This window comes from Tachypleus tridentatus, chromosome 13, assembly GCF_004210375.1.
Source record: "Tachypleus tridentatus isolate NWPU-2018 chromosome 13, ASM421037v1, whole genome shotgun sequence".
NCBI lineage: Eukaryota > Metazoa > Arthropoda > Merostomata > Xiphosura > Limulidae > Tachypleus > Tachypleus tridentatus.
Genome location: NC_134837.1, coordinates 239,471,184 through 239,496,856, shown reverse-complemented (window position 1 = coordinate 239,496,856; position 25,673 = coordinate 239,471,184). Strand labels below are relative to the sequence as shown.

The window sequence follows — 25,673 nt, the reverse complement described above, 5'->3', positions numbered from 1 at the left end:
TATAAATATTACTATTATGAGAACTACTATGCACATGCAATGCTTGTTTACCACGTGACATTAGCTCCTAAACTAACTCAGTATCTTAAACAAAAAACTGTAATTAATTTACATATATTTCCATAGTCTATAACTGCTTATTTTAATAGGGTATACATTATTTTTGTCATTTTTGTTCACAAACATTTGTAATGATATATGTACTCGTCTACCAATATGTAATGTATAACAATTTATAAAGTAAACATCCACCTCACACGATGTGTGAGGAATATGACAGTAATCTGTTATGATATTGTTTGTTTCTAGAGCATACAGTTCACTTCAAAGTTGATAGTTTTAAAGACTCTAAGTGTTAAATATTGTTACTTCTGTTTGTCAGTATCAAGTGTTATAAATTTATTTGAAATATTCTGTCGCAGTATTTCCTTATCTCAGAAAGTTCATGGTTCATGTAAGTGAACTCGAATCAATTAAGAAATATTTAGCCATAAAAATGGTATCATCTTTATTAAACTTAACTTTATTTTTGCTCTTTAATTACATTTTCTTATAACAAATAATCAGACATGTTGATATCTAGTGCGCTTTGCGATTCTTGAGTGCTTCTTAGATTTGATAAAGGATCTGTCCGAAACATATATGAGTGATAAACGTATATGATTGATATGGGTAAGCAATATGTCTTCAATTCTGACATAATGGTACTCTGATATATGAGTGATTAAATAAGAAAATGGGCACCTACTGCCTTACACAGATAGCAGAACTTTACAAAAAGGGTTTCAATGAAGAAGACTGAATGACAACGTTTCGAAGGTCCTCTATTTTTCAACTTCAACTTGCAATATATTAAGGAAATCCTAATATCGTGTATTATATGGATTATTATCACGCTACTTCCATTGAATTTGAACGTGCGACCTGTTTCTCATCTTACAGATTCTGTAATAACTAACCTTATGAAATCGTAAACACTTCCAGCAAGTTAAAATGATTTGGATATTCAGCTGATAAGCACATGACATACCATGATTTATGGATTTGGATAGTTAAGATTACTTGAATAATTGGTTGATAAGCACATGATAGGTTGTGATTTATGGGTTTTCATAAATTCAAAAGAAAAACTAAAAACTGAATCATAAAACAAAAGGCATCGTGCAATCACATACAAATCGTCTTAAAAGTAAGAAGTCTACTAAAATCAAGACAAGTTATGGTTCGACAAAAGAAACCTATAGACATTATTTTCAGTTACTAGCACTTATGTTGTAACAATCTCTTTTATGCATAAGTTGTTAGGACTCAATCTATTTGTACTCGTCTACCAGTTTATATTGTACAACACAGAAAACATTTCTATTCTATCCTTTAATTAATAAGTGATTGATTATTTTAAGAATTTCTCGTTTCTTATTGAAATATAATTGGCATGTTTTAATTTTTTTAAGTATACTCGTATTCATCATTTCCTAATATCTGTCCGTTCAAAATAATTCAATTCTTGGCAATGTACGTTACAAATCTTATTTATTGTTCAACATACTTTCCTTGCTGTTATTCAATCAGTCTATAGTATCGTGTATTTACTTATTCACGCGAAGTTTTCCCTGGTAACAACCACATAGACCATTTACGTGGATTTACGATAATATGGGTGGAATCTCTTCATTTTAAGGTATTCAAAGGGAATAATTGAAAGGCGTAGCAAAAGTGGCTCGGCCATCCTGAGAAATCTATATATATTAGTCGCATATTATTTTGCAGATTGAATATATAATAAACTCGTTTTTTATCATTTAATAGAACCAAAACTTCTATAAACGTAACTACATTTCATTTGATTTGTTTTAATAACTACTTTATTAAAGATTTTGATCCATTTTAATTTTTTGGACTCTTAAAATTTTTTACTCCCCCTTCCATCAAATGAAAAACCCATAATAAATATTCCTATTACGTCTATTTTTATGTGTCTATTCATGCTAAGCTTATTCAGGGTAACAAAAATTGACTGTTACTACTAAGTCTCTCCTTATGTGTATATTCGTGTTAAGCTTATTCAGGAACCCCGGCATGGCCAGGTGGGTTAAGGCGTCCGACTCGTTATCTGAGGGTTGCGGATTCGAATCCCCGTCGCACCAAACATGCTCGCCCTTTCAGCCGTGGGGGCGTTATAATGTTACCGTCAATCCCACTATTCGTTGGTAAAAGAGTAGCTCAAGAGTTGGCGGTGGGTGGTGATGACTAGCTGCCTTCCCTCTAGTCTTACACTGCTAAATTAGGGACGGCTAGCGCAGATAGCCCTTGAGTAGCTTTGCGCGAAATTCAAAACAAACAAACTTATCCAGGATAACAAAAATTGACTATTCTTACTAAGTCTGTTTCTATGTGTCTGTTTACGCTAACCTTATCCGGGGTATCAAAAACTGATTATTTTTAGTGTTTTTATGTCTCTATTCCTGCTAAGCTTGTCCTGTTTAACAAATAACAAATAGTGTCTGTTCCTACTAATGTTCTCAAAACGTAACATGCACCGTTTATACTCCAGTTTTTAATAATTGTATACACTGTGTTTGTTCCTACTAGGTCTAGCCACCGTTGCATCTCTACGTTTAAATGATGAAATGTTTGATGTGCCATCACCAATTAGGGCCGGACAGTCTGTTGAACTAACGTGCTCCTACAAATTAGATGGTGATTCGTTATATTCTGTCAAATGGTACAAGGATAATATTGAATTCTACCGATATGTTCCCAAAGACTGGCCACCTGGGCAATTTCTTCCTTTAAGAGGTGTTCGAGTTGAGGTAAGCTAGTCGACTAATACGTTAGGATTGCTCTTTCACTGTAAAATCATCAAATTTTGAAGTTGAAATAAATATTATTTAATCCCGATATAAAATACAAAATAAGATACATCTCTATATTTATAATAAAAATGCTCGGCATGGCCAGGTGGTTAGGGCACTTGAGTCGTGGGTTTGAATCCATATCACGCCAAACATTTTCACTCTTTTAGCCATGGGGGTATTATAATGCAACGGTTATTCCCACAATTCGTTTATAAAAGGGTAGCCTAAGAGTTGGTGGTGGGTGTTGATGATTAGCTGCTCTAGTCTTACATTGCTAAATTAGGGACAACTAGCGCAGGTAGCCGCCCCCTTATCGCTTTGCGCGAAATTCAAAAAAAACAAATAAACAAATTTATAGTAAAAAATAAATAAACCCAGCTGAGTCACGCGTAATCTATTAATGGCTTAGACCTGATAAGTGATTCATTATAAATTATTGTAAGCCTTATACAAATATCACCTTGCTTTATAAGTTGATTATTTTCTGTCCTGCATAATGCATAATGACGTCGAAAATTTTGTTGTTCCTGAAGTTGGGTATTTACAGTGTTGAACATCTTATACTAAAACAATTTTAAATACGAAATCATCAGTCTGCCACGTCTGAACCATCGTCAATATAGCCTCAAGCACCACATGACATTATTTTGGGAAGGATATAATACAAAATATTCATCATAGGAAATTTTAACTTTTCAAGACAGACATATCTCTTGTACTTAGTGAGATTGAAAATGAAAATGCTTTGTATCAACTTGGGGTAACACAAAGATATTTGCACCGAGTTATTTCTCAAATCTGAGACAGGCAAAGATCAGTGATGTGTAACAGTTCACAAAGGTCAGCGTAAAAAGTCTTCCACACATCTCAGGCAACAGCTAGTGTATCAGTACGGAGCGTAATCAATAAAGAATTATTCACATATAGGTTCAACCTTTACATATCTTAAGCTGATGAATAATAAAACATGTATTCTTGTTATTCCATTCAACGACATGCCATAGCAGACATGTCGCCTGTTGATTCATGTGCAATTAAATTGTTGAAATGGATTATGAAAAATCCATCGTCCTTGTACACTAGATGGAACATGGAAATTGAGCATGAGTAGTTAGGTACGTTGATCATGACAGTCTTATGACGGAGGTTTATCAAGTGGTAATCACACGACACGGTCGTCAGATAGAATACAACCATACTTTGCGACACGGACTGTAATGACGTGGTGAGGCTTAAAAACTGTTTTAATATATCACACTCAGCTTTTTCATTCTTTAATTACATATTATTTAGAGCAGCGAAACCTAGTTATTTATTTCACCTTGTTCATCGAGCAAAGAAAGCTCTTTGGTAAACAGTACAATTATTGGTTAGAACTGGACTTACTTTTGAATAGTTGTTTATCATTTGAAACAAAAAAAACTGTTTAGTCTTAGACTTTAATTTTCTCAAATATATTTATACGTTATAATTTTGTCTCCTTAAATCAGATTAATCAATATTATGTTTTGTCTATTTGTTTGTTTTTTGAATTTTGCGCAAAGCTACACGAGGCTATCTGCGCTAGCCGTCTATAATTTAGCAGTGTAAGACTAGAGGGAAGGCAGCTAATCATTACCACCTACCGCTAACTCTTGAGCTACTCTTTTACCAACGAATAGTGGAATTGACCATCACATTATAGCGCCCCCGCTGCTGAAAGGGCGACCACGTTTGGTGTGATGGGTATTCGAATTCGCGATTCTCGGATTACGAGTCGAGTGCCTTAACCAACTGACGATGACGGGCCAGATTTTGACAATATAAATAAATAAATTTTTGAATGTTTAGTTTAGCAGAAGAAACTATTTCAAATTAATTATTTTAGAATTTTGTTTCTTACTCTAACTATATTGATGAACCGTATTCATTTAAAAATATATGCAAATTAAAAGCTACAAATACGCAAACAAAATGTAGTTCAAGAAAGACATAATTAGATAGATCTAGACTGTGAGTATAGCCATAAAGGGAAATTATCACATATTGTTCTGTAAATAATAAATAATTTACTTTATCAATTGTTTAATAAAGTAAGTTATAAAACAGTGACGATCACTTAAACCTCTAGACATAAGTGGATTGTGTGCTGTTTGTTTATTGTTGATAATTATCGCCAACAAGTTACATCTACTGTAAAGTATCCGGCTCATACGTAGACTTAAAATCTCACTATTATATAAGATATTCAGCTTACACTAAAATAAAATGGTTTTTCATTTCTTTGATAAATAAATTATATAAATAATTACTCATTGAATGTATTACTGAAGTATTCACAAAGAAGTGAACGTCACTCCGTCAGAGAGAGAAACGTTCTGAAACACCACTGCCCCATATTTGTATTTAGAACAACATTTAGAAACGTTCTGATGTATTATATATGTAAAAACGGCTGGTATGGATTGAGAAAATTCTATATAGAGGAGCGAACAATGTTTCAACCTTTTTCGGTCATCGTCAAATTCACGAAGACTGAAGAAGGTCCTCTACATAGACTTTTCTCAACCCATACCAGCCGTTTTTACTTATATATTTTTCTCTACAAGTGGGTTTTCTCGTCATCACGGATGTTTTGACGTATTCTTATCCTAAACAACATTGTTACCATCCATTAAATACGTAAAAAGCTGAAATTCAGACCATTCAATTCCATATTTTGCCTTCTAGCATTTATTGTAATTCTTTCATAAAACGGAGCTCTTTTGTATTAGTAATTTATCTTAGGTTGCTTGCATGAGAAACTGTGGTAGAATTTTCCCACACACTGTTCGTGTTTCCTGTAGAAAAAAAAATGGGTATGTAGGTTTGTTAGTATTGGGCTATCAAGTGAACCACAAGTCCAATATGTCGAAGAGAGCTAATATATCAAATATTATGTTATATCGCGTGTGTTTGATTAAAGAAATTATCGAAGTAACTGAGTATTATACTTATAAAGTAAGTGTTATCTACTCTTAAGAAAAAAATTATATAATACCTCATTTAGTTGATAATATTGTGATTGAATAACCACATAATAATTTATCTCACCGTAAATATGTGCAGCCAAATGTCCGAGTAGTTCCAACTCATGTAACAATTACTTATTAATTAAGTCCTATATAATTCAATATATATAATGACGTATAGTAAATGTTATACGTTGTGTATAAGAAGCTTCGTCTGGAATTTCTAAATAAAGTTCCAAAATAGAAATTCAGTTGTCAAAAATAACTAATTGTCCAAGTAAAGTTTTTACTCATGCATATTTTATGAATTAGTTAGATCAGTGTAAAGCTAAACTGAACTGTATGCTATGTCGACTACGAAACTAAACCCCGAATTATAAAGTATTAGTTTCGTAAACTTATCGTTCACCGACCAGAGAAAGCGGAATTTTGTGATAGGATATAAAAAACAAGTAAGGCAAAGAAACTTGCAATAGTTGGTATAACGTTAGTTACATAAAAATGTTACGTCGCTAATTAATCCTTGTAAAGTATATATTTGAAAAAGGATAAGTCTATGGTACTCCCAATAATTATTTATTCTTATTCTGATTTAATACTGGCAGTGTTAGACATTCTGCAATCTTGATGGTGTTTGTTTTAACTTATTGCAATCCTTATTCTGTATTAGGTTGTTTACACCGGATATATTCAACTGTATTAATTAGGTAGTAATACCTAGGCATGAAATAAAATATTGCTTTAAACGTTAATATTTTCTATTCTGTATTTATAATTCAAAAGCTATTTAATTTCTATTTTATATAACTGTGAGTTATACGACGACATGAACGTAAATTGTAAAACTTTCCGACTTTCGTCGGTGCTGTCAATGCTAACTTATCATTCCTTTTCGGAAGTAATCGCAATAATACTCTACAGCTGCCCTGTTTAAGTTTCATCTGGTTTGCTGCATGCTCTGTCATGCGAAAAGGAAGGAAATTAAGTTATTTTTTTCCATTATAACACATCATTTTCCGTCCTCTCATAGATGTTCTCTAATTCAATAGTTCACATTCCTTCTCCTACCTGCTCCTTCTGAGATATTTCTATTAATGCTTAATGTGCTACCACCTATTATTATTATAAAAAAAAAAAATTGATGACGTAATTCATTAGTAAGCTCGTAATCTTCAATGCTTATCTGTGGTGACAGCATAATTTAAGTTTACGTATGATTTCAAATTAAGCAAATTTCTTTGCAATATATATCGACAATCAAATTCACTTCTTTGATTTTTGCACCCCCAAGGTTAACTGTGGGTGCTGTTGACAGTCTGCATTCCTTCTTGTCCATGAGCTCAAAATTATTGATTGCTAGCACCGATGTTTGGATGTATCTGAAACAAGTAAAATTATATATCAATATGCTTATTATTAATATTCAAAACAAGCTTATTAATTATTATGAAGTTTATTATCAATATTATATATCAGAGCTTCAAAACATTTGTTTCTTCAAAGAAAATGTATTCTATAAATATTTTTCAAAGTCGTATTTAATCAACTTGTTTTGTGTTTTATGATAAAATATCTCAATTTCGACCCCTTTCACTTTTTGGTTTAGTAAGCATAACTTTTGTATCCGGTATTTTGTCACATACCACTTTAAATGGATAATATTTTGCGATAAACTCGTCTTTTTCTCAGTTGCTACTCTGGCAAGGATTTTAGATCATAAGTAAACCCTTCTTCTTCTTGTTGAGAATTCACCGAACGTTATCAGATACATAGGCAAATAATATAAAAACTAATGCCATGTGCGACGATACACGCAGGTAATAACTTTTAAATTAGTAACATTGTTGTCAAAAAGATGGCAGTACAATCAATATCTTTATTTATACTTTTTCGTTTATCAGAATATACACATTAAAAATTAGTTGTAATTATGAAGCATTTCATCTTTGATATCAACTGTTGAAATAAGTCAATTGTTTCCCATAAACAAGCTTTACGTAAAAAAATAATAACTACATTATAATAAAATAAAGCTCTCTCTTCCGAAAAACTGTAATTTAAAACAAAAAGATATGTTGGTACCAGTTCCAGGAACGTGCCATGTTATCCCTGTCGGATGGTTCTTGTCATTTCACATATTTATATATTTTCATACAATTTGACTTTTTTTCTCCTCCCCTCGGGTGGCGGAACGAATTCGCAGTCGGGGGGCTGGGAGTTTGAATTCCTGCCCAACCAAACTTACACTACACAGTGTTTTCTCTACCCACACCAGCCATTTTTACATATATGATTTTCTCTACAAGTGGGTTTTCTCGTCATCTCGGATTACATATATAATTGCCTTTTCAGACGTGGGAGGACGGTATAATGTGATTTTATAAGATAACTATACATTGGTAAAAAGGAAGCCTAACAGTTGGTGGTCTCTCACTATTAAATTAGGAAAGGCTAACGTAGATACCCCTCATGTACCTTTGCGCGATATTCAAACCAAACTTCTTGTGAACATTATATCTTTGTGTCTGGTTCGTCCCTTTATTCCACATTAATGGTTTTTCACATGTAAAGTGTTTTGTCAAATTTTAGTTTGCAAATTTTAATACTACTAATATCTTCTTTTAAAATAAAAATCAAAGTAAAACGAAGTTAGCAAGCAGTATTATTACATTATATCAATCAGTACAGTTACTCAGACTATCAGGACATATTAGTAAAAGGTAAAAAACATTTTTAAGTTAGTTAGAAAATACCTATGTTAGCAATAGCGTCTGTTGCGAGCAGTATTTAATATTCGTGATCAAATTAGATTAAAATAGATAATAGTTGTTACGTCAAATTTGTAATTAATTATTAAGTAACTAAAACAATAACAACTGTCAAGCCTAATTACTCTATTTTCAGGTCATTAATCAAATGTTTAATACCTTTCTTATCACTGCAGTTGTCCAAGTCTGGAGAAGATATAGTATATTTGAACGACATAGACCTAGATTCCGAAGGCCGGTACAGATGTGAGGTATCAGCAGAAGCGCCCTCTTTCCAAACGGTGGAGGCTAGCAAGGATATGCAGGTACTTGGTAGGTTGTTCTTCATATTTGTACACAATATCTAACTATCCTATTCATAGAAATATTGTTACATTTTATAATATTAAGATGAAATAAAAAGACTGAATGCAAATTTCAGGTGTGCATAAAAATTGTTGTTTGAAGAACTACTTTAACGAAATATTACAAGTCGTTGTTGACGGAATATTGTTGTTATTTTATTTAAAGTTTTTCTTACACTTAGGTTTCCTTGATCCATTAAGCTCTTTTTAAAGTCTTGCAACCAGATTAGAAAGGATTATCTCAGCCTAAGATTAAACATTAACCGCATTCCAGAGGTCAATTTCTTTAACTACAGAAAACATTAGAAATCATGATAATAATTATGTAGTTATTATGAATTACTATTTTAATATGATGAACAAATAAGATTCTTTGCAGAAGAAACAATAATGTGCTGACTGGATCAATGATGGGCAACTAAATATCTTTGAACAAAGAAAGGGATAATTTTCACTTCGATCAATAGTAAACAAAAGATCTTTACACGTTAAGTTAGCAAAAGAAGAGATAGTTTGTTTACACTATTCGATACGTTCAAGTGAACAAACAAACTAGTCACTAGTGTCCAAGTGAACGTCTTTTCACACTAAGTTAGTAGAGAAAGGAAGAACGTTTGCCTTTATCACTCATAGACAAGAACGTGCCTTTAGACATAAAGTTGGCACAGAAAGAGATAACTTTCTTTGAAATATAAATCGTAAGAAGGTAAGCTTCTTTGCAAACAAAGTCAGTAGGAATGGAACAATGTTTATCAGGACCAAAAGTAGCTACGTAAGGTCAGTTCACCGCCTCTAATTAGTTAGGATGTTTAGCACAGTCAGTCCTGAGAAAGTAAGCTTCTTTACACATTTAGTTGAGAAAGAAAGAAATCACGTTTGTCTTGGTCAGTCACAAGTAAATAAGTTATTTTATGCACTCAAATAACAAAGAAACTGTTGTGGACACTTTTAAACTCCCGGGTGACACAGAACTGGATGTTTGAATATTATGAGAAGGTAAAGTTTGAGCCCTTTTTGTATTTCATGTATTTGTCTTTACAAGCAGAAAGTGTAAACATCTGTTTCAGGTGACTAATGAATATATCGTGTTTCATCCTACAGTACTGCACTCTCACATTTTGTAATATCACCATGAAAGAATTTATATAATTATTTCCATTGATCTGTTTGCTAGCCTTCTACTATTATAGATCAGTTCTAAAAAGCATAGCTTCACATTCGCTATTATTTTATATCTTACGATAAACTCTATTTTTAATGTATTGCATCGTCGATAGGTATAGAATTTCAAGATAACATGTTGCATTAGTTCTTAACAGATATCAAAAAACTTTCAATAAATCAGCATTTATAATTGTTTGTTTAATGTTTTAGTCTTATATACGTTACTTTGCTTTAATTCGTTGTTTTAAAGACGTTTGTTGAATTTACTTCATGTATAAATATACAGTTTAATTGAAAGCTCCTTCATTAACACATAATATACTTTTTAGCAAGAAGAACAAGATATACGAGGATATGTTCCTTCTGTTCGTATGTTTTTAACTCGTTTATTATTTCGCTTATTTATTAATTCTTCTCCACATATTTGCGCGTTCAGTGAATTATTCTTACTTAAAAGTCTGACGTCAACAACAGAGTTTACTTATGAAGTTGATATATCGTGGACATTTATATTAAAAATCTAAATGCAACAAACGAATAACTCAAACTTTAATTCAGGATGAAGATGTTAATAAGAATAAAGTGAAAGTATTTTTAATTACAGAAAAATACAGATATCATTACTCCTTTTATACCGATTTCATAATCACGTATATTTCATCAATTTTAATTATACGCATATGTCTTACTTTCAAGTACATTTAATGTCAGTTATGTGAAAAAATATACAATGTTCGTGTTTTAAGTTTCAATTCTTCTCCAGAGGGAATTAAATATTATTATTTTCAGCCTCAAATGGTGATGTACATAAAGAAATGTAACAATGAAATGTTTTGAAGTTACTTCAGAAAAAATTAAAAATGGAAGTTACGTCGTATAGGAGTATCTGTCTCAAACACAGATTTAAATTATTCCAAAAACCAAGAAATACGTTTCGAATTTTTAATGCAATGAGATCAGGGAAACTGTATTAGCTTTCACCAAAACTGAATACACATATTAAGGGAAGAAACTCGTTTAAATGGATGTTTCTCTTACTTTATTTGATAATGATGTATTGATGGGGAATGAAATTTCGTGTTTTTATGTACACTCCTTCCGTACACTATTATCTTAAGTTTAGATGTTGGATTAAGCATTTATATTTAATAAACCTTCTCACTGTTTTCTCATTTTTATCGTCGTTTTAAGGTTAAGCCGCGACATACGATTTTTACAATTTTTTTAACAATCGTAGAAAAATCAGAAAACAAACAAAAAACAATAAAACTCTATATTGCTCGTGACAGATGGATTGATATAATCTTTTTCGATTTGATCACTATTTATATTCTCTTATTTCGATGATATACTATCAAACTATTCCAACAATCGACGACAGAGCTTCAATCTAATGTAATAAAAGAGTAATAAATGCTTTACAACCAAGAACACATATAAAATACCAGATTCCTGTTACTAACAATGCCTTACAAATACTCACTATGTTGTTTTAGAACTAGCCAACGATGGTGATTTTATATTATTAGCTAAACAATCTTATTCGCACATTTGAATTTTGGGGTTTAATATCTTGCTAAATTAGACTTTAGAATATCACGGATTATATGACGTAGGTTTCATATTGACTTTATTCGAGCCATCCAAGTCTCACTGTCTCTTCTTTTGATCTGTTTAAACCTGTCTTTAACCTCAACTTTTATCTCGGCTTCCAACTAATTAATTACCAAATGGCTACCTCTTATCCTCATGTGACAGGTCCTTGGCTTTGTTTTCTTTACAACTGCTTGAGTCCTTTAGCTTTTCTTGATCTATTATTTTTAAAACACTTCTCAGTTCTTTTAACTTTTAGGATTTGCTTAGAACATACTTCTAAAAATATGTTTTATATATTGTTTAAGTTATATCTCTAGATAGTAAAACTGGGAAACTGTAGTCAAGATATTATAATAATTTAGAATGAAATTATTACTATATGTTTTCTTAGGAAACTGATGTACCCACAACGTTTGGTTTATAGAAGTTATTTCTGAAATATTACTCTATATTTTCAAAACACAAAATAATATAGAAATGTTTAAATGACAATACTGTGTCAATGATTCTAAGATAGCAAATGTAAAGAAAGGGATATTCTTGAAATAGGTGTCTCTATATCAAGCGGGTTTCACTCCTGTAAATGTTATGTACTACCAACAATAAAAAGTACCAAACAAACCCACTTCAGCATAATAAAAATGCTTTAAAGAGAAATACTAGAGATTTTTGAGGTATTAGATACTCTTTTACTATAAAAGTGTAAGTTGCTAACTTAATTAAAGTAAACAATTTAGCAAATGTTTTTATAAATATAAAACTTAATTCGAACTTCATTCTAAAATGAACTAATTTTAAAAATGCTTTATCAAAAATTATACATATATATATATTTATACGTACACGACAAATGTTCAAGACAATTACTGTGCCGTAACCTCGCACCAAAACACAAAAAAAGATATAAATGATATACCCATTAGATGTAACTAAAAACATTTTCAAATTTCAAAATAGTGTTCTATGTCTTCTGCAGTCTTACCAACAGAAGGACCGAAAATATCGGGAGGAAGAGCCAAGTATAACATTGGCGACACAGTCATGGTTAACTGTACTTCTGCAAAGTCCAAACCTGCGGCAACTTTACGCTGGTATATTAATGGAGAATTAGTAAGTTTCTGAAAACTCAACGATGTTTTTTTTTCCGGAAAAAAATATTTATTTTCAGGTCTTTACTCTGGCTGATTTACTAGAGAATGTTACATAGTACAGTATTAAACAGCCTAAAGCTGAGCTAAGTTGTGATTTAGATATACATCTTAAACAAGTGTTCATATGGCCTGAAAATTTATTCATATCTCATCGAGGGTTCACTTTGAGCGACTTAATCTCGAGATGATGTAGGTACAATTCATTTGGCAAGGAGTTAGCTATCTCTGCGATATTCACTCTTCACTGATCGTATGCTGAGTTTTTTACCGCTGAAGTTATATAATGTCTTGGTAAAAATACCAGTGTCCATTGTGAATCCACTGAAGTTAACTGTTTGTAATGTTCGAAATTTATAAATGTTCCTGGTGAATTTTTTGAAATTCCTGATTAATATGTGCTAATCACACACAGCTTTCGAGATTTATAGTATATAAATTGTCGCAAACCAATAATATATATGTTGTCTAGGCGCATCGGGTTGGTTACATTTATAGGGGCTAGGAGAGTTTCTAGAAATTTTAGCCTGAATAACAATATAGGCGATAAACTAATGTTTACGTACGCACATATATTGTTGATTCTTACACTCCAGAATATTCTACAACTTTAGTGAATAGACAGAAATTTCGCTATACAGATACAACAGTATAATTTATGTACATTTGTAAATAAAATTGACTTACACAAACATCAATATTAAAATAGATATATGATAGTAAATCCATCATGCAATATAAACGTGTAACAGTGTAAAGTTTGAATGCATAAATAACTAAAGAATATTTATTATATAACAGTCTACTTGCATTTAAACTACAATGGAAAACGAGTACTAACTTTAATTTCTGTAGCTGAATGTTAATAAAAAATAAAAATCCAATTATATTTCGAATAATAAATGTTTAGTCGATTAATTCATATAAATGTCAATTTCTAGAGATTGAATTATGAAAAATGCTTGAAAGTTCAAAATTCTATAATTCGAAGTACCACCTTGAAACGATTATCTCTTTTCTGCTTGGTTTTCTGTTACAGTTATCAATGAAATGTTGGTAAATGCTGAACTATTGCCCTGAAACCAAGTTTCATATGTTACATAACACAGGTGTAAAACAGCAATGTTCACACTTCAAATACGAAGGAAATACACAAAGTTAAAAATTAATGGAAACGATGAAGCACGAAAGCTCTGTCCATATGTTGCAAGAATTCGTAAACAAATGGTAGGTTTAAACATGAAAGGAAAGGAAAATCTATAAGAAACATAACTACAAAAATTATGTTTTAAATGATCAAACTTGAATCTTATTGTATAACAAACAGATACAGCAAATAGTTCGTCCAAAGCAGTATTTACGTTAAGAGTGTATAATACAAATCTAAATAAATTCGCGAAAACACATTGATATATATATATGTATTATTCGTCATCAACTGCAAAGGTGAATGAGATTAAAGGAATGAAATAAGATTAGATCAGAAGAAGATATGGTCAATATGTTCTATCTTTCTGAAATACCAACTTTCTAATGCAAACTAAGATAAATACGTTCCATCGAATCAAAATATCATTTAATTTTTTTTGGAATAAAAAAGTGCAATTTCATGCTCGAAACAAGATGTTGAGAATCAAGAATTAGATTATTTTTATTCACATTATGATAAGTTCTATGAGCGTTATTTTAAATATCATAAATTAGCTAATTATGAGCGTGAAAAGGCTCACGTTTAACACAATAACTTCATTCGTCTTTTAAGGCAAAGCACGAAACTCGATATTCTACAAAGTTCCACAAGGACGGTCTCGAGAGCTCAATTCTCAGTTTGAAATTTATCGTCACAGAAGACCACTTACGAAACGGGAACATGAGGCTCAAATGTGAATCGAGTGTATTACGTTCATATGTCATGAGTAATGAGGCACATGCTATTGGTGAACATCACCAGGCTTCGGGACTCCACATCATTGAAAACTTGAATCAAGGTAATGTTGGCTCAATCACCACCCTTTCACACAAATACCTCAACATTGAATATCAGATCCACGAAACCAATAAACTCCGTTGCGCTTCATTTAATATGTTGATAGAAGGAAAGAAATTACTTATTTTTTTTTTAAATATGGTTAATTAACAAGGTAATTAAACTTAAATACGATGTAATATTAAATAATTTGCGAAATTCTTAATTTTTTGTGTTATTTTTCTTTAACATACTTTTTAATGTTTTAAATGTAAAACTAGCGTATTGTACGTTAATGTCATCATGTATAATATATAAATTATTCTATCAGTGTTACAATGACAATATAACTAAATTTCAACTCTATAAACATTACATACAAAAGGTTAAGTCTTATAATTAAGCAAATTGTGTATCAGTTGCACTTGTCTACTGCAATTAACATACCGAAATTCTCATTAATATCAGGAGTACAAGACACAACGTCTGCAGGATCAACCAAAACTGGTAGCATGAGCGTCGTATTATTAGTTGTGATGATCCTCCGTTTCCAATGTTGGAGATCAACATGAGCTGAGCGTCCTGTTTTTTTTACCAACTTTCCCACGTGCTGTGATACCAACTGTTTATTGGTGCGCAGAGGACTATAAATTACCCTAATGTAACTGAAGCGAAGAAACACAAAATCATTTTCAATATCAAAAAATAGTAAATGTCGCAGTTATAATATAAAAAAAGCTTCGAACTTTATGATTACTTATTCATTTAAATATAATAATAATATACATTTGAAATGCCACGAAAAACATTGCAAAAATTGTTTGTTACTTTTAGCTGCTAACACGGTGTGGTTGAACTCTTTGTTATTAATAATTTAATAATAATTGTATAAAAAGTACAAGACCTCAGCATAAGGAATGAAGTTTCTGGTGAAAATCTATTTCTAAAAAACAGGAAAAGAAAAGCATATTCGAAAATATTTTGACAGTTAAAGTTTGTGTTTATATCGAAACTCGTTACTGAAGTCAATTAAGCATTGAAAATAAATTGGTGAAATTCTCAACTATGTAAAAATAAATCATGATAGTTTACTTACATATGTTAAAACTATAAGACGCTGTAATTAATATCTTACTTTATATCCACACTTACTTAATTCTTCTTAACGCAGTTTTCAATTTATCATCTAAATCTTTTATTAATTTATTACTGACACTGATGTCAATGAAAACATATAAAAGTAATGTACGTTTCTGATATTACATAAAATTATCTTAATAAGCAATAAAAGTAATTTATGTTTTTTTCATAAAAAATATTCTTTAATGTTCAGTAATCTTAAGGTTTAAAAATATTCACAAAAGTATGAATAAGTGTAAGATAAATAACTTGAATTATCTATATGAGTAAATTGAGGAGGTGTTATTTGAATTATGTACAAAAAATCCGGAAATTCTGTGAGCTTTAATTTTGTGACATAAAAAAAAATTGTCAGCCTTCTTTATGTGTTCTGTTCGTAACTTCCAGTCATATAATTGTTTCTCGGCGTATAGTTACAATAAATTTGTATTTGTTGTAAAACCTTGACTCGTTGCCATAGATCCATTAGATATTTATAAACAAGTTTAACTAACGTTTGTAAGTCTTTTACTTATTAAAATAGTTCTCAACAGTTCTTTCACACTTTAAACTGATTAACATTACCATCTTATATTATACACTGAAAGAAAGCGTCTTCAGAACTAAAGTAAAAACTCGTGTATAAGAAAAACTACAACTTGTAAACGACACATAAAGTTAACTCATTATCAGAAATGCATAGTGATGAAAAAATAACAATATAGATAAACAACAATAATTTATTATACGTTGGTTCACAATTTTATTATCACCTAAACTGTGAGGTTAATTTCGTTTCAATAAAGACTGTCCAAAAATTATTTTTTTCACTATCATTTTATAAACTAAGGACATTTTCAGGCATTTAAGGCATATTTCTACAAGATATAAATAACAGTTGAAATTTTAAACGTTAACCCTTTGGCTATCTATTAAAACAGTAGAAATACCTGGCTACAATGTTCTTCCTCTGTCAACAAAGAAACTCATGAGTTTTATACAGAAGAAAGCTTACCCCCAAAATGAAGTGCAATTACTGCAGAAGTTGAGTGTTTTACTTCATTATATTTTTATTTGAGTGTTACCACACATCTATAAATTGTGTTATTATTAATATAATAATAAAAACAACCAATCGTGTTTTTATTTTTGAAAAATATATTTCCTAAAAAATTCGAGAACATTTTTTTTATCAATTTCTTGCACATATTATCATAAAATTGTAACGTTCTCGCCAACTGATATTTTTCCAGGCTTCTGGAATTTTCGAAAACGATAAATCGTCACGAAACTTTGAATTTTTTTTAGGTCAAAGGTTGTTTACTTAACAATTAAATAATATTGCCCAACGATTGACTCACATATACTCTGTGCATCAGAAAATTTCCTTGCATTATTTAATTTGGATTTAAAAAAGAAAATTAAATACAATAATCAAATAACAGTCTTGCTGTGGCCCTAAAATATTCAGTTAATAGTTGCTTGAATCCTATCTTCTAAAAATTCATCTTTAAAATTCATATATTCCCGCTACTCTAACGCTTCAAAATTAGAGACGACTAGCGCAGATAGCTCCAATGTGGGGTTGCGATAAATTCAACAACAATAATAACAGCATAATAATTTCATACATATTCTAAACACAATTGAATTAACAGCTTTCATTTGAATTCTCGTACAATATACGTACTCGAAGTTTTTTTCATGGATATAACTCGATAAATACTGTATTTGAAACTGTTTTTGAAACAGTGAGGATTTCACTGTTTCCTTTGAAGGAATTTTGAGTAATCACTTTACATTAACAAATCTTAAAATTTCAATCTCTTACACCGATATCATTCCATTTGAGAATATTCTAGAAGTTTCTTAGTGGTGCACTGGTGTGTCTGTGGATTCACACACCTTCAAACCGGGATTCAATACTCGTGGTGGGTACAGCACAGATAGTCTTTTGTGTGGCTTTGTGTTTAATTCCAGCAAACCAACTAACTCCTAGCAAAATTACACTCCTTTCTTTACCTTATTGTATTTGTTACCATTACATCTTTTAAAACCTATCTTTTTGCCTAATTCTATTACGTTGTATGATCTGTATTGCTTATCTGTAATACAAGTATCGTGATTAGATATGTTCTTAGTCTTGACTCGGGGGAAAAATAATAATTAAATTAATAAGCCACTAGACCAGTGGTTCCCAACCAGGGGTGTGAGATAACATTTGTTTTGGCCACCTTCACCTTTATTCCTAAATAAATAATTACTGTGAGGGGTGCGAGAACATTTTAATTTTTTTTAGTGGTGCGGAGCATAGAAAAGGTTGGGAACCACTGCTTTAGACTATAGAGTAGTATATATAAATACTCCTTATTTTAATTTTTACACGTTTTCGTCTCTCCTACTAAATCATTTGTCAAGTTTCGTTTAAAACGATAAAATAACACGTAACAAAGAATCCGGTACATTTGTTGTTGTTTTTTCTCAAATTCTGCACAAAACTACATGCGGGTTATCTGTGCTAACAATCCCTCATTTTGAAGTGGTAGAATGGAAGAAAAGACATCTTGTAAATGCCACCCACTGCCAATTCGCTTTTCAGAGAGGACTGTTGGATTTGACCGTAAGAAGAAGGCTGTTTTCTGTATTACAGTTACGTCCCATTTAAGCCACATCTGCTCTAATTTGTTCTTTTTTTATACTATATATTTCTTTAGTTTTTTCTTCTTCGCAAAGGCCTGGCATGGCCGAGCGCGATAAGGCATGCACTCGGAATCTGAGGGTCGCGGGTTCGCATCCGAGTCGCGCTAAACATGCTCGCCCTCTCAGCCGTGGGGACGTTATAATGTGACGGTCAATCCCACTTTTCGTTGGTAAAAGAGTAGCCCAAGAGTTGGTGGTGGGTGGTGATGACTAGCTGCCTTCCCTCTAGTCTTACCCTACTAAATTAGGAACGGCTAGCACAGATAGCCCTCGAGTAGCTTTGTGCGAATTTCAAAACAAACAAACAAACTTCTTCGCAAAAGGCCGGTAAAGTTGATGTTAAATTGTACCACCAATAAAATTTGGGTTTTGTTTCCGCCAGTACCTATCAAAACCAAGGCACATTACATGATGAGCCACCCTACGATGTTCAGTACATGATGAGCCACACCCTACGATGTTCATTACATGATGAGCCACACCCGACGATGTTTGTTTTGTGGCTACATTTTCTTTCTTCTTCCTCTCTCTGTGTTATATTTAATTTTATTTCTTCTAGGCTGCATGTGCAGGTGGTTGAGGCGCTCGACTGATAATCTAAGGGTCGCGCACTCGAATCCCCGTGACATCAAAAATGCTCGCCCTTTTAGACGTGGGGATATTTTAAAGCTATGTTCAATCCCACTATTTCTTGGTAAAATAGTAGCCCAAGAGTTGGCAGTGGATGGTGATGACTAGCTGCCTTCCCTCTAGTCTTACACTGTTATATTAAGGACGGCTAGCGCAGATAGCTCTCGTGTAGCTTTGTACGAAATTCAAAAAACAAACAAATTTTCTAAGGCTTGGATATGTTGCTTAAGGTTCGCGCTGTCCTTCCCTATGGAGCATTCTCTTTTTGAATTTTCAGCTTTTCTAAATAACTAAATACACACACGCACACACATATATATAGTTATGTTGTTATTTACTTAAAGTTTGCCATCAAAAGTTAACGACCTTTGCATACGTTACTAACCATCAAATTATCATTGAAGATAAATGTAATTTTACAGTAATACAATTAAACTGTGTTTAGCTAATGACAGCAGATTAGTTTTGGATTTGTATAATCGTTGGCAATTGAGATAGTTGAAATGTTCACAAATGGTCGCAAACGATGGATATTTGGTTAAACTCGGGACTTTCTGAGCTAAGTCGTTGGAGTACTACTCCATAATTCGTTCAGTGTTGTTTATGTGCGGGTTTTTCACTTGACAATTTGAGGATGACAAGAGATACGTTTTGCAATTTATATATAGTGAAACCTTAACTACGTATTTCGTTGTTATTGTTCTTCTTAAAGTGCAGAGTTTCACATGTGGATATTTATTGTTTCGTGGTCCTGATTATTTTCACCCACTTATAAATATTTAGCTCTGCTTATTAAACTTGTTTTGCTAAAAAGAAGAAAAAAATAACACATTTGCTACAATATAAACTCAAGCAATTTACATTTTGAACGAATTTACAGCATTTAAAAATAAGTAGTTTAAAAATATATCGCGCTTTTTTCCAGATGTATTATTACACTAAAAGAAACCAAAATCCTGAATTTCGTGAATAACGTGAAGTTGAAACTTTAAATAGAAGAATTGCAGCTCAACCGTCTAGTTTAAATTATATTACCGTGTTCTGTGTTCTATGGGTGGTACAGAATATTTGCTTTTCCATTTAAAAGCACGAATTGCTGAGAAAATTCTTTATGTAGTGCAATACCTCTAAATGTCCAATAAACTGGACTTTGTTTAATAATAGTTTTATTGAAACTACATCCAGAATGAAAAGTGTGGAAGATTGGTTTGAACCAATAGCTGAACATTAAGTATTACAACAACGGAAGTATCGAAAAACCTCTTTATCAAAGAATAAAATCAAGTGATAACAAGTGTAAGATTACAATACTTCCATTGAAACAATTCATTACAAAAACACATATACTTTAATAAAAAGAAACGCTGGGTTCTTTCTTCAATACTTCTTGTCATCAGAGTAACATCAGAACAATTTGAATCAAACTCCTTTACACTGTGAAAACTGAAATGATTGTCAGTACCATGTTCTCAAATCAGAGTAAATTATTAAGATGGTAACTCATAGTTCCAAGTTATCTGAATAAATGATATTTCTCACTTCGCATATCTAATTGTAGATAAGTTCCTAGCTGGTACAGGGGTAAGTCTATGGATTTACAACGCTAAAATCAGGGGTTAGATTTCTCTCGGTGGACTCAGCAGATAGCCCAATGTGGCTTTGCTATAATTAAAAAACAAAAAAAATACAAAACTCCTAGTTCATAACCACTTCACGAATCTTCTGCGCTACCGAACTCTCAAGGAAAGCAGTAACATAAAAACATGATTAAATTAATACAAACTCTATGGAATTGCCATAAGGGTGTATAAACACACCTCTATTATGATCCTTCAATCCTGTTCAACAGAAATGTAATTAAATGCAAGACTACAAAATAACTTAAAAACATTCCTAAATATACTGAACTAATAAACATCATTTCCTGATTATAGAAGAGTAGAATCAGGCAGGATTTATCTATTACACTCCCCTTTTTTTACTTCAAGGTATTATAATGCCATAGCTTTAAAATTAAATTTATATGGCCAACTGTAACTTGTTAATGTAGTTACAGTTTTCACTAAATCATCATCTTAGGCAACATATATTGTCCAAAAAGGAACATATTTTATGAATTTACAAGCTGGTCAGCCAATAAATTAAAGCCAAAACTGATTAAACTCAAAACCAAAGTATAAAATCGTAATTAAAAAAAAAGCAATATAATAAGTTGACTTGTTTGTTTGTTTGTTTTAGAATTACGCGCAAAACTTTACGAGTACTACCTGCACTAGCCTTCCCTAATTAAATAGTGTAAGACTAGAGGGAAAGCAGTTAGTCATCACCACCGACCGACAACTCTTGGGTTACTTTGTGATAATTTTGACGTCTATCTTCACCTCAGGCAGGTGGGTAATCTTATTAAAATAAGACACTTGCAATTTGACGGATGTGAATTTACGTGAGATGTGTGAAATGATTAAAACAACACAAAAAATATACATGTAATAGATATTACGTAGAAAAGAGGAAAAGAAATAGATATGAAGTTGAAAATGAATAAAGTTAATGAATGGTTAAATAATATTATAATTACATTTGACAAGCAGTGAAACAGTAGAAAAGTTTAACTTTTTGTTTGTTTATAATTAAGCGCAAAGCTACAGTAAGAGCTATCTGTGCTCTGCCCACAACGGGTATCAAAATTTATGTATCAACAGAAGCGCATTCTTTAGATTTATAAATGAAATTAATTGATAAAGCTATTAATACAAACGTTTTTGATAAAATAATATATTTCAATTTTCTAATATATGGTTTACCATCATTTGATAGTAATATACCATACCCTTCTGTTATAAGTATTATAATTTCACAGTTATTCAAATTTTGTGAAATTTGTAATAAATTACAATATTTTATTATTAATGTTTAAATACTGATACAAAAATGAATAGATAATAGGTTTACTGAAGAAACTTTGAATAAAATTATCAAAATATTCTGTGATAAATACAAAAAATTATATGTGTGTTCTTATAACAAAGCCACATCGGCCTCTCTGCGTTGTAAATCCGTGGACTTCCCGCTGTACCAGCCGGGTACATAATCTTCTATTAAATAGCGTGTTAAGGCATGCGACTCGTAATCTGATGGTTGCGGATTCACATCCCCGTCGCGCCAAACATGCTCTCCCCTTCAGCTGTGTGGGCGTTATAATGTCACGGTCAATCCCACTATTCGTTGGTAAAAAAGTAGCCCACGAGTTGGCGGTGGGTGGTGATGACTAGCTGCGTTCCCTCTAGTCTTACACTGCTAAATTAGGAATGGCTAGCACAGATAGCCCTCGTGTAGCTTTACGCGAAATTAAAAAAAAAAAAATCCTCTCAGTGGAAACGACAGATAGTTTGATGTGGTTCTGCTATGAGAAAATACATATACCATTTCACTTTACATCGTTTGCCATAATAATCTTGAATTAACAAATTGCATGTTTTTGGTTTTTATTTAAGTGCCTAGTATAAATATTTAATATTTTAGATATTTTACATCATTTTAGCCTATATTAATTTTAATTTATTAATCGTGGTTAAGTTCATCCTGAATCATATTTGTGATGCTGAGTATAATTTAATGTAGTCAAGTCTTATTTTACAGGAAGTTTTACGTAAGCATTTTAATTGTTCAAGCACTCAACTCATAATCTGAGGGTCACGAGTTCGAATCACCGTCACACTAAACATGTTCGCCCTTTCGTTCGTGAGGAGAGTTATTTCAGAAATTCAAAAACAAACTAACAAACTATTCGGTGGTAAAAAATAGCACAAGGGTTGGCGATGGGTGGTGATGACTAGTTGCCCTCCCTCTAGTCTTGCACTGCTAAATTAGGGACGGCTAGCGCAGATAGCCCTTGTGTAACTTTGCGCGAAATTCAAAACAAATCAAGAATAATATTTGGTAAGTGAAAATGTATTTTTCCTTTTTAGGTTTTAATCTTTACTCCGGAAAGTCAGATGAATATTAAAATATGTGACATACCCTCTGCATTGGGAGAATCATACATTCAGTGATAGCATTTAGTTGAATAATATGAATTAATTTTGTCCGAGAAATGTAATGGATCCATAATAATTCGTAACGCAAAAATCAATTGTCTGATGAAGTCCTTTTATCATCGATTTCAGTAAAGACTGTACGATAAAATAAGTATTCGATCTTCATATACACGTGTATTAGTATTGCCAAAGATTTGAATTGCTAAATATATGTTTCATATTATTTTCTACTATTTGAGTGTGTTTCAAATATTTTAGGTATAGTTGTTAATATCAAAAGCTCATTTTCGTACATGTATCTAGGTAATCTATATCGGTCCTAGTTATTTAAATTTATATAAGTATTTTCAATCACACTTCAATTATGAGAAATCCCCATAGGTGAAGGATAGAGTACAACAGAGTATTGGTTAGTTGAACTATTGTGATGACTTTAGCATCTGTTCTTTCCCTTAATACTGTGTTTAGATTGGACTAGTATACTGCCAAATCAGCATTACCAAGTAAAGTGCTGATTGTATCGATTCTTTCGACACGGACACTTTATGAATGTAGCGTAAGCAGCCTCTTCACGCTAGTCTGGGCTGTAAGATTATACTCAGAGAAACGAAGCTCTAAAAAACAAAAAAAAGAAAATCTGTTTTAAATCGTACGCCTTCTTATCAGGCACATCCAGCTGACGCTCTCGAAGGGCATGAAAATAAATGTAATTTAAGAAAAGAAAATCTGTTATAATTTGCCCTAAGTATCACTCATTTCTATCATTGAAGTAGATGATGTTCCTTATACTATATAGTCTTTTGTGAGAATATTACGTGTTAAATGTACATCAAAATAATACAGTGTTTTATAGTCATAACAGTTGGCTATCCGTGTTTCACGGTTAGGAATCGAACCCTCTGGACCTCAAGTACCGATTTCGGACGAATGTTATTGTAAGAAATTTTTGTACCCTTATACACATTTGTTGAAATGGGTTCTCTTTCACTTTTTTTAAGGTATTTTAAAGTTTTTTTTCTATTTGATAACAAAAGAAACGCAGAAGACTTTTCATATATAAATGTATTTTGAACAAAATTTTTCATGTAGAAAAATGAAAACAGTTCAAACCTAAATCATGCAACTCTATTTAAGAAAAAAACATTTTATCAAACTCCACTTCATCCAAATATCAAAATACTTTATTTCATAACTCTCCAACGTTTAAATATGCTACAAATCAAAGACGGAGCATTTTAATTTTTGAAAGCTATAATTTTGTTTAGATAAAATATAAACTTACAATCCTCTTTCAAATAGTTCAAGTCAAACAAACTGTTATTATTATGTACTGGATATTCTTTACTCCCTAACTCTGTTTTATGTTACACGACTTTTCACTATCTGTGACAAAATTAGCGCTGTTAGATATCATTGCACTAGAATCACGTCTACAAAAATTACTTTTCACCAGAGAACACAAAGACAGGGTTAGCCACTTTATGTTCTGTATAGTTAATCCATTTACTCATTAAGATATGCGGTACAGAAGTGCTTAAAAAGACAAATGTTGGCAAATTTCAGTAAACCGATTCTATGTACGGAAGTTGAGAGAATCTTTTTATGTAAATACCGTGAATTAGAATATGAAAACACATTGCATTTTAACATCAACGTAATCAAAGGTCTGTAATTCAAGAAAAGAGCTATTCAGTTCCCAGTTTTTTGAATTTTTTTTTAAATAATGAAGTGTTTAATTATCAGACGCACTCGTGGCTGAAAAAAAAAATTGTAAAAGAATTAAAATAAACATTGATTCCCTAACTTTCGGTAGAGTAGCTTGTGAACAAAGCTAATCATTTTAAGAACTGGTTTAATTAATTTAAAACAGTGAATCTGGAGCTAGTTCTAATAATTTGATTTTATACTATTCGTACAAATGTTCTCACAAAACTTTTTAAATATATTACGTTTGGGAATATATTCAATATATTATTAATACTTACTTGTTAATGTATCTATACTTCTTTACAAAAAGTGGCTTGGCATGGCCAAGCGTGTTAAGGCGTGCGACTCGTAATCTGTGGGTCGCGGGTTCGCATCCCCGTCGCGCCAAACATGCTCGCCCTTTCAGCCGTGGGGACGTTATAATGTAACGGTCAATCCCACTATTCGTTGGTAAAATAGTAGCCCAAGTGTTGGCGGTGGGTGGTGATGACTAGCTGCCTTCCCTCTAGTTTTACAATGCTAAATTATGGACGGCTAGCACAGATAGCCCTCGAGTAGCTTTGAGAGAAATTAAAAAAAACTTTACAAAGAAAAATTTGGTTATATTTCCAATTGAAAATATCAAAGTTGCGAAACCTTACCAACA

The 25,673-nt window shown here is 31.9% G+C and overlaps 1 protein-coding gene across 1 annotated transcript in view; it reads left to right on the top strand.

Annotated features, from left to right (window-relative positions):
- Positions 1-16,421, top strand: part of LOC143238423 (kin of IRRE-like protein 3) — a 62,928-nt gene extending 46,507 nt beyond the window's left edge. The window contains exons 3-7 of the mRNA XM_076478647.1: positions 2,593-2,813; positions 8,793-8,928; positions 12,697-12,830; positions 14,631-14,856; positions 15,303-16,421. Of these exons, the coding sequence (XP_076334762.1) occupies positions 2,593-2,813; positions 8,793-8,928; positions 12,697-12,830; positions 14,631-14,856; positions 15,303-15,406 (821 nt within the window). The 3' untranslated portion in view covers positions 15,407-16,421. The remainder of the gene's footprint in view (positions 1-2,592; positions 2,814-8,792; positions 8,929-12,696; positions 12,831-14,630; positions 14,857-15,302) is intronic.
- Positions 16,422-25,673: the final 9,252 nt, after the last annotated feature.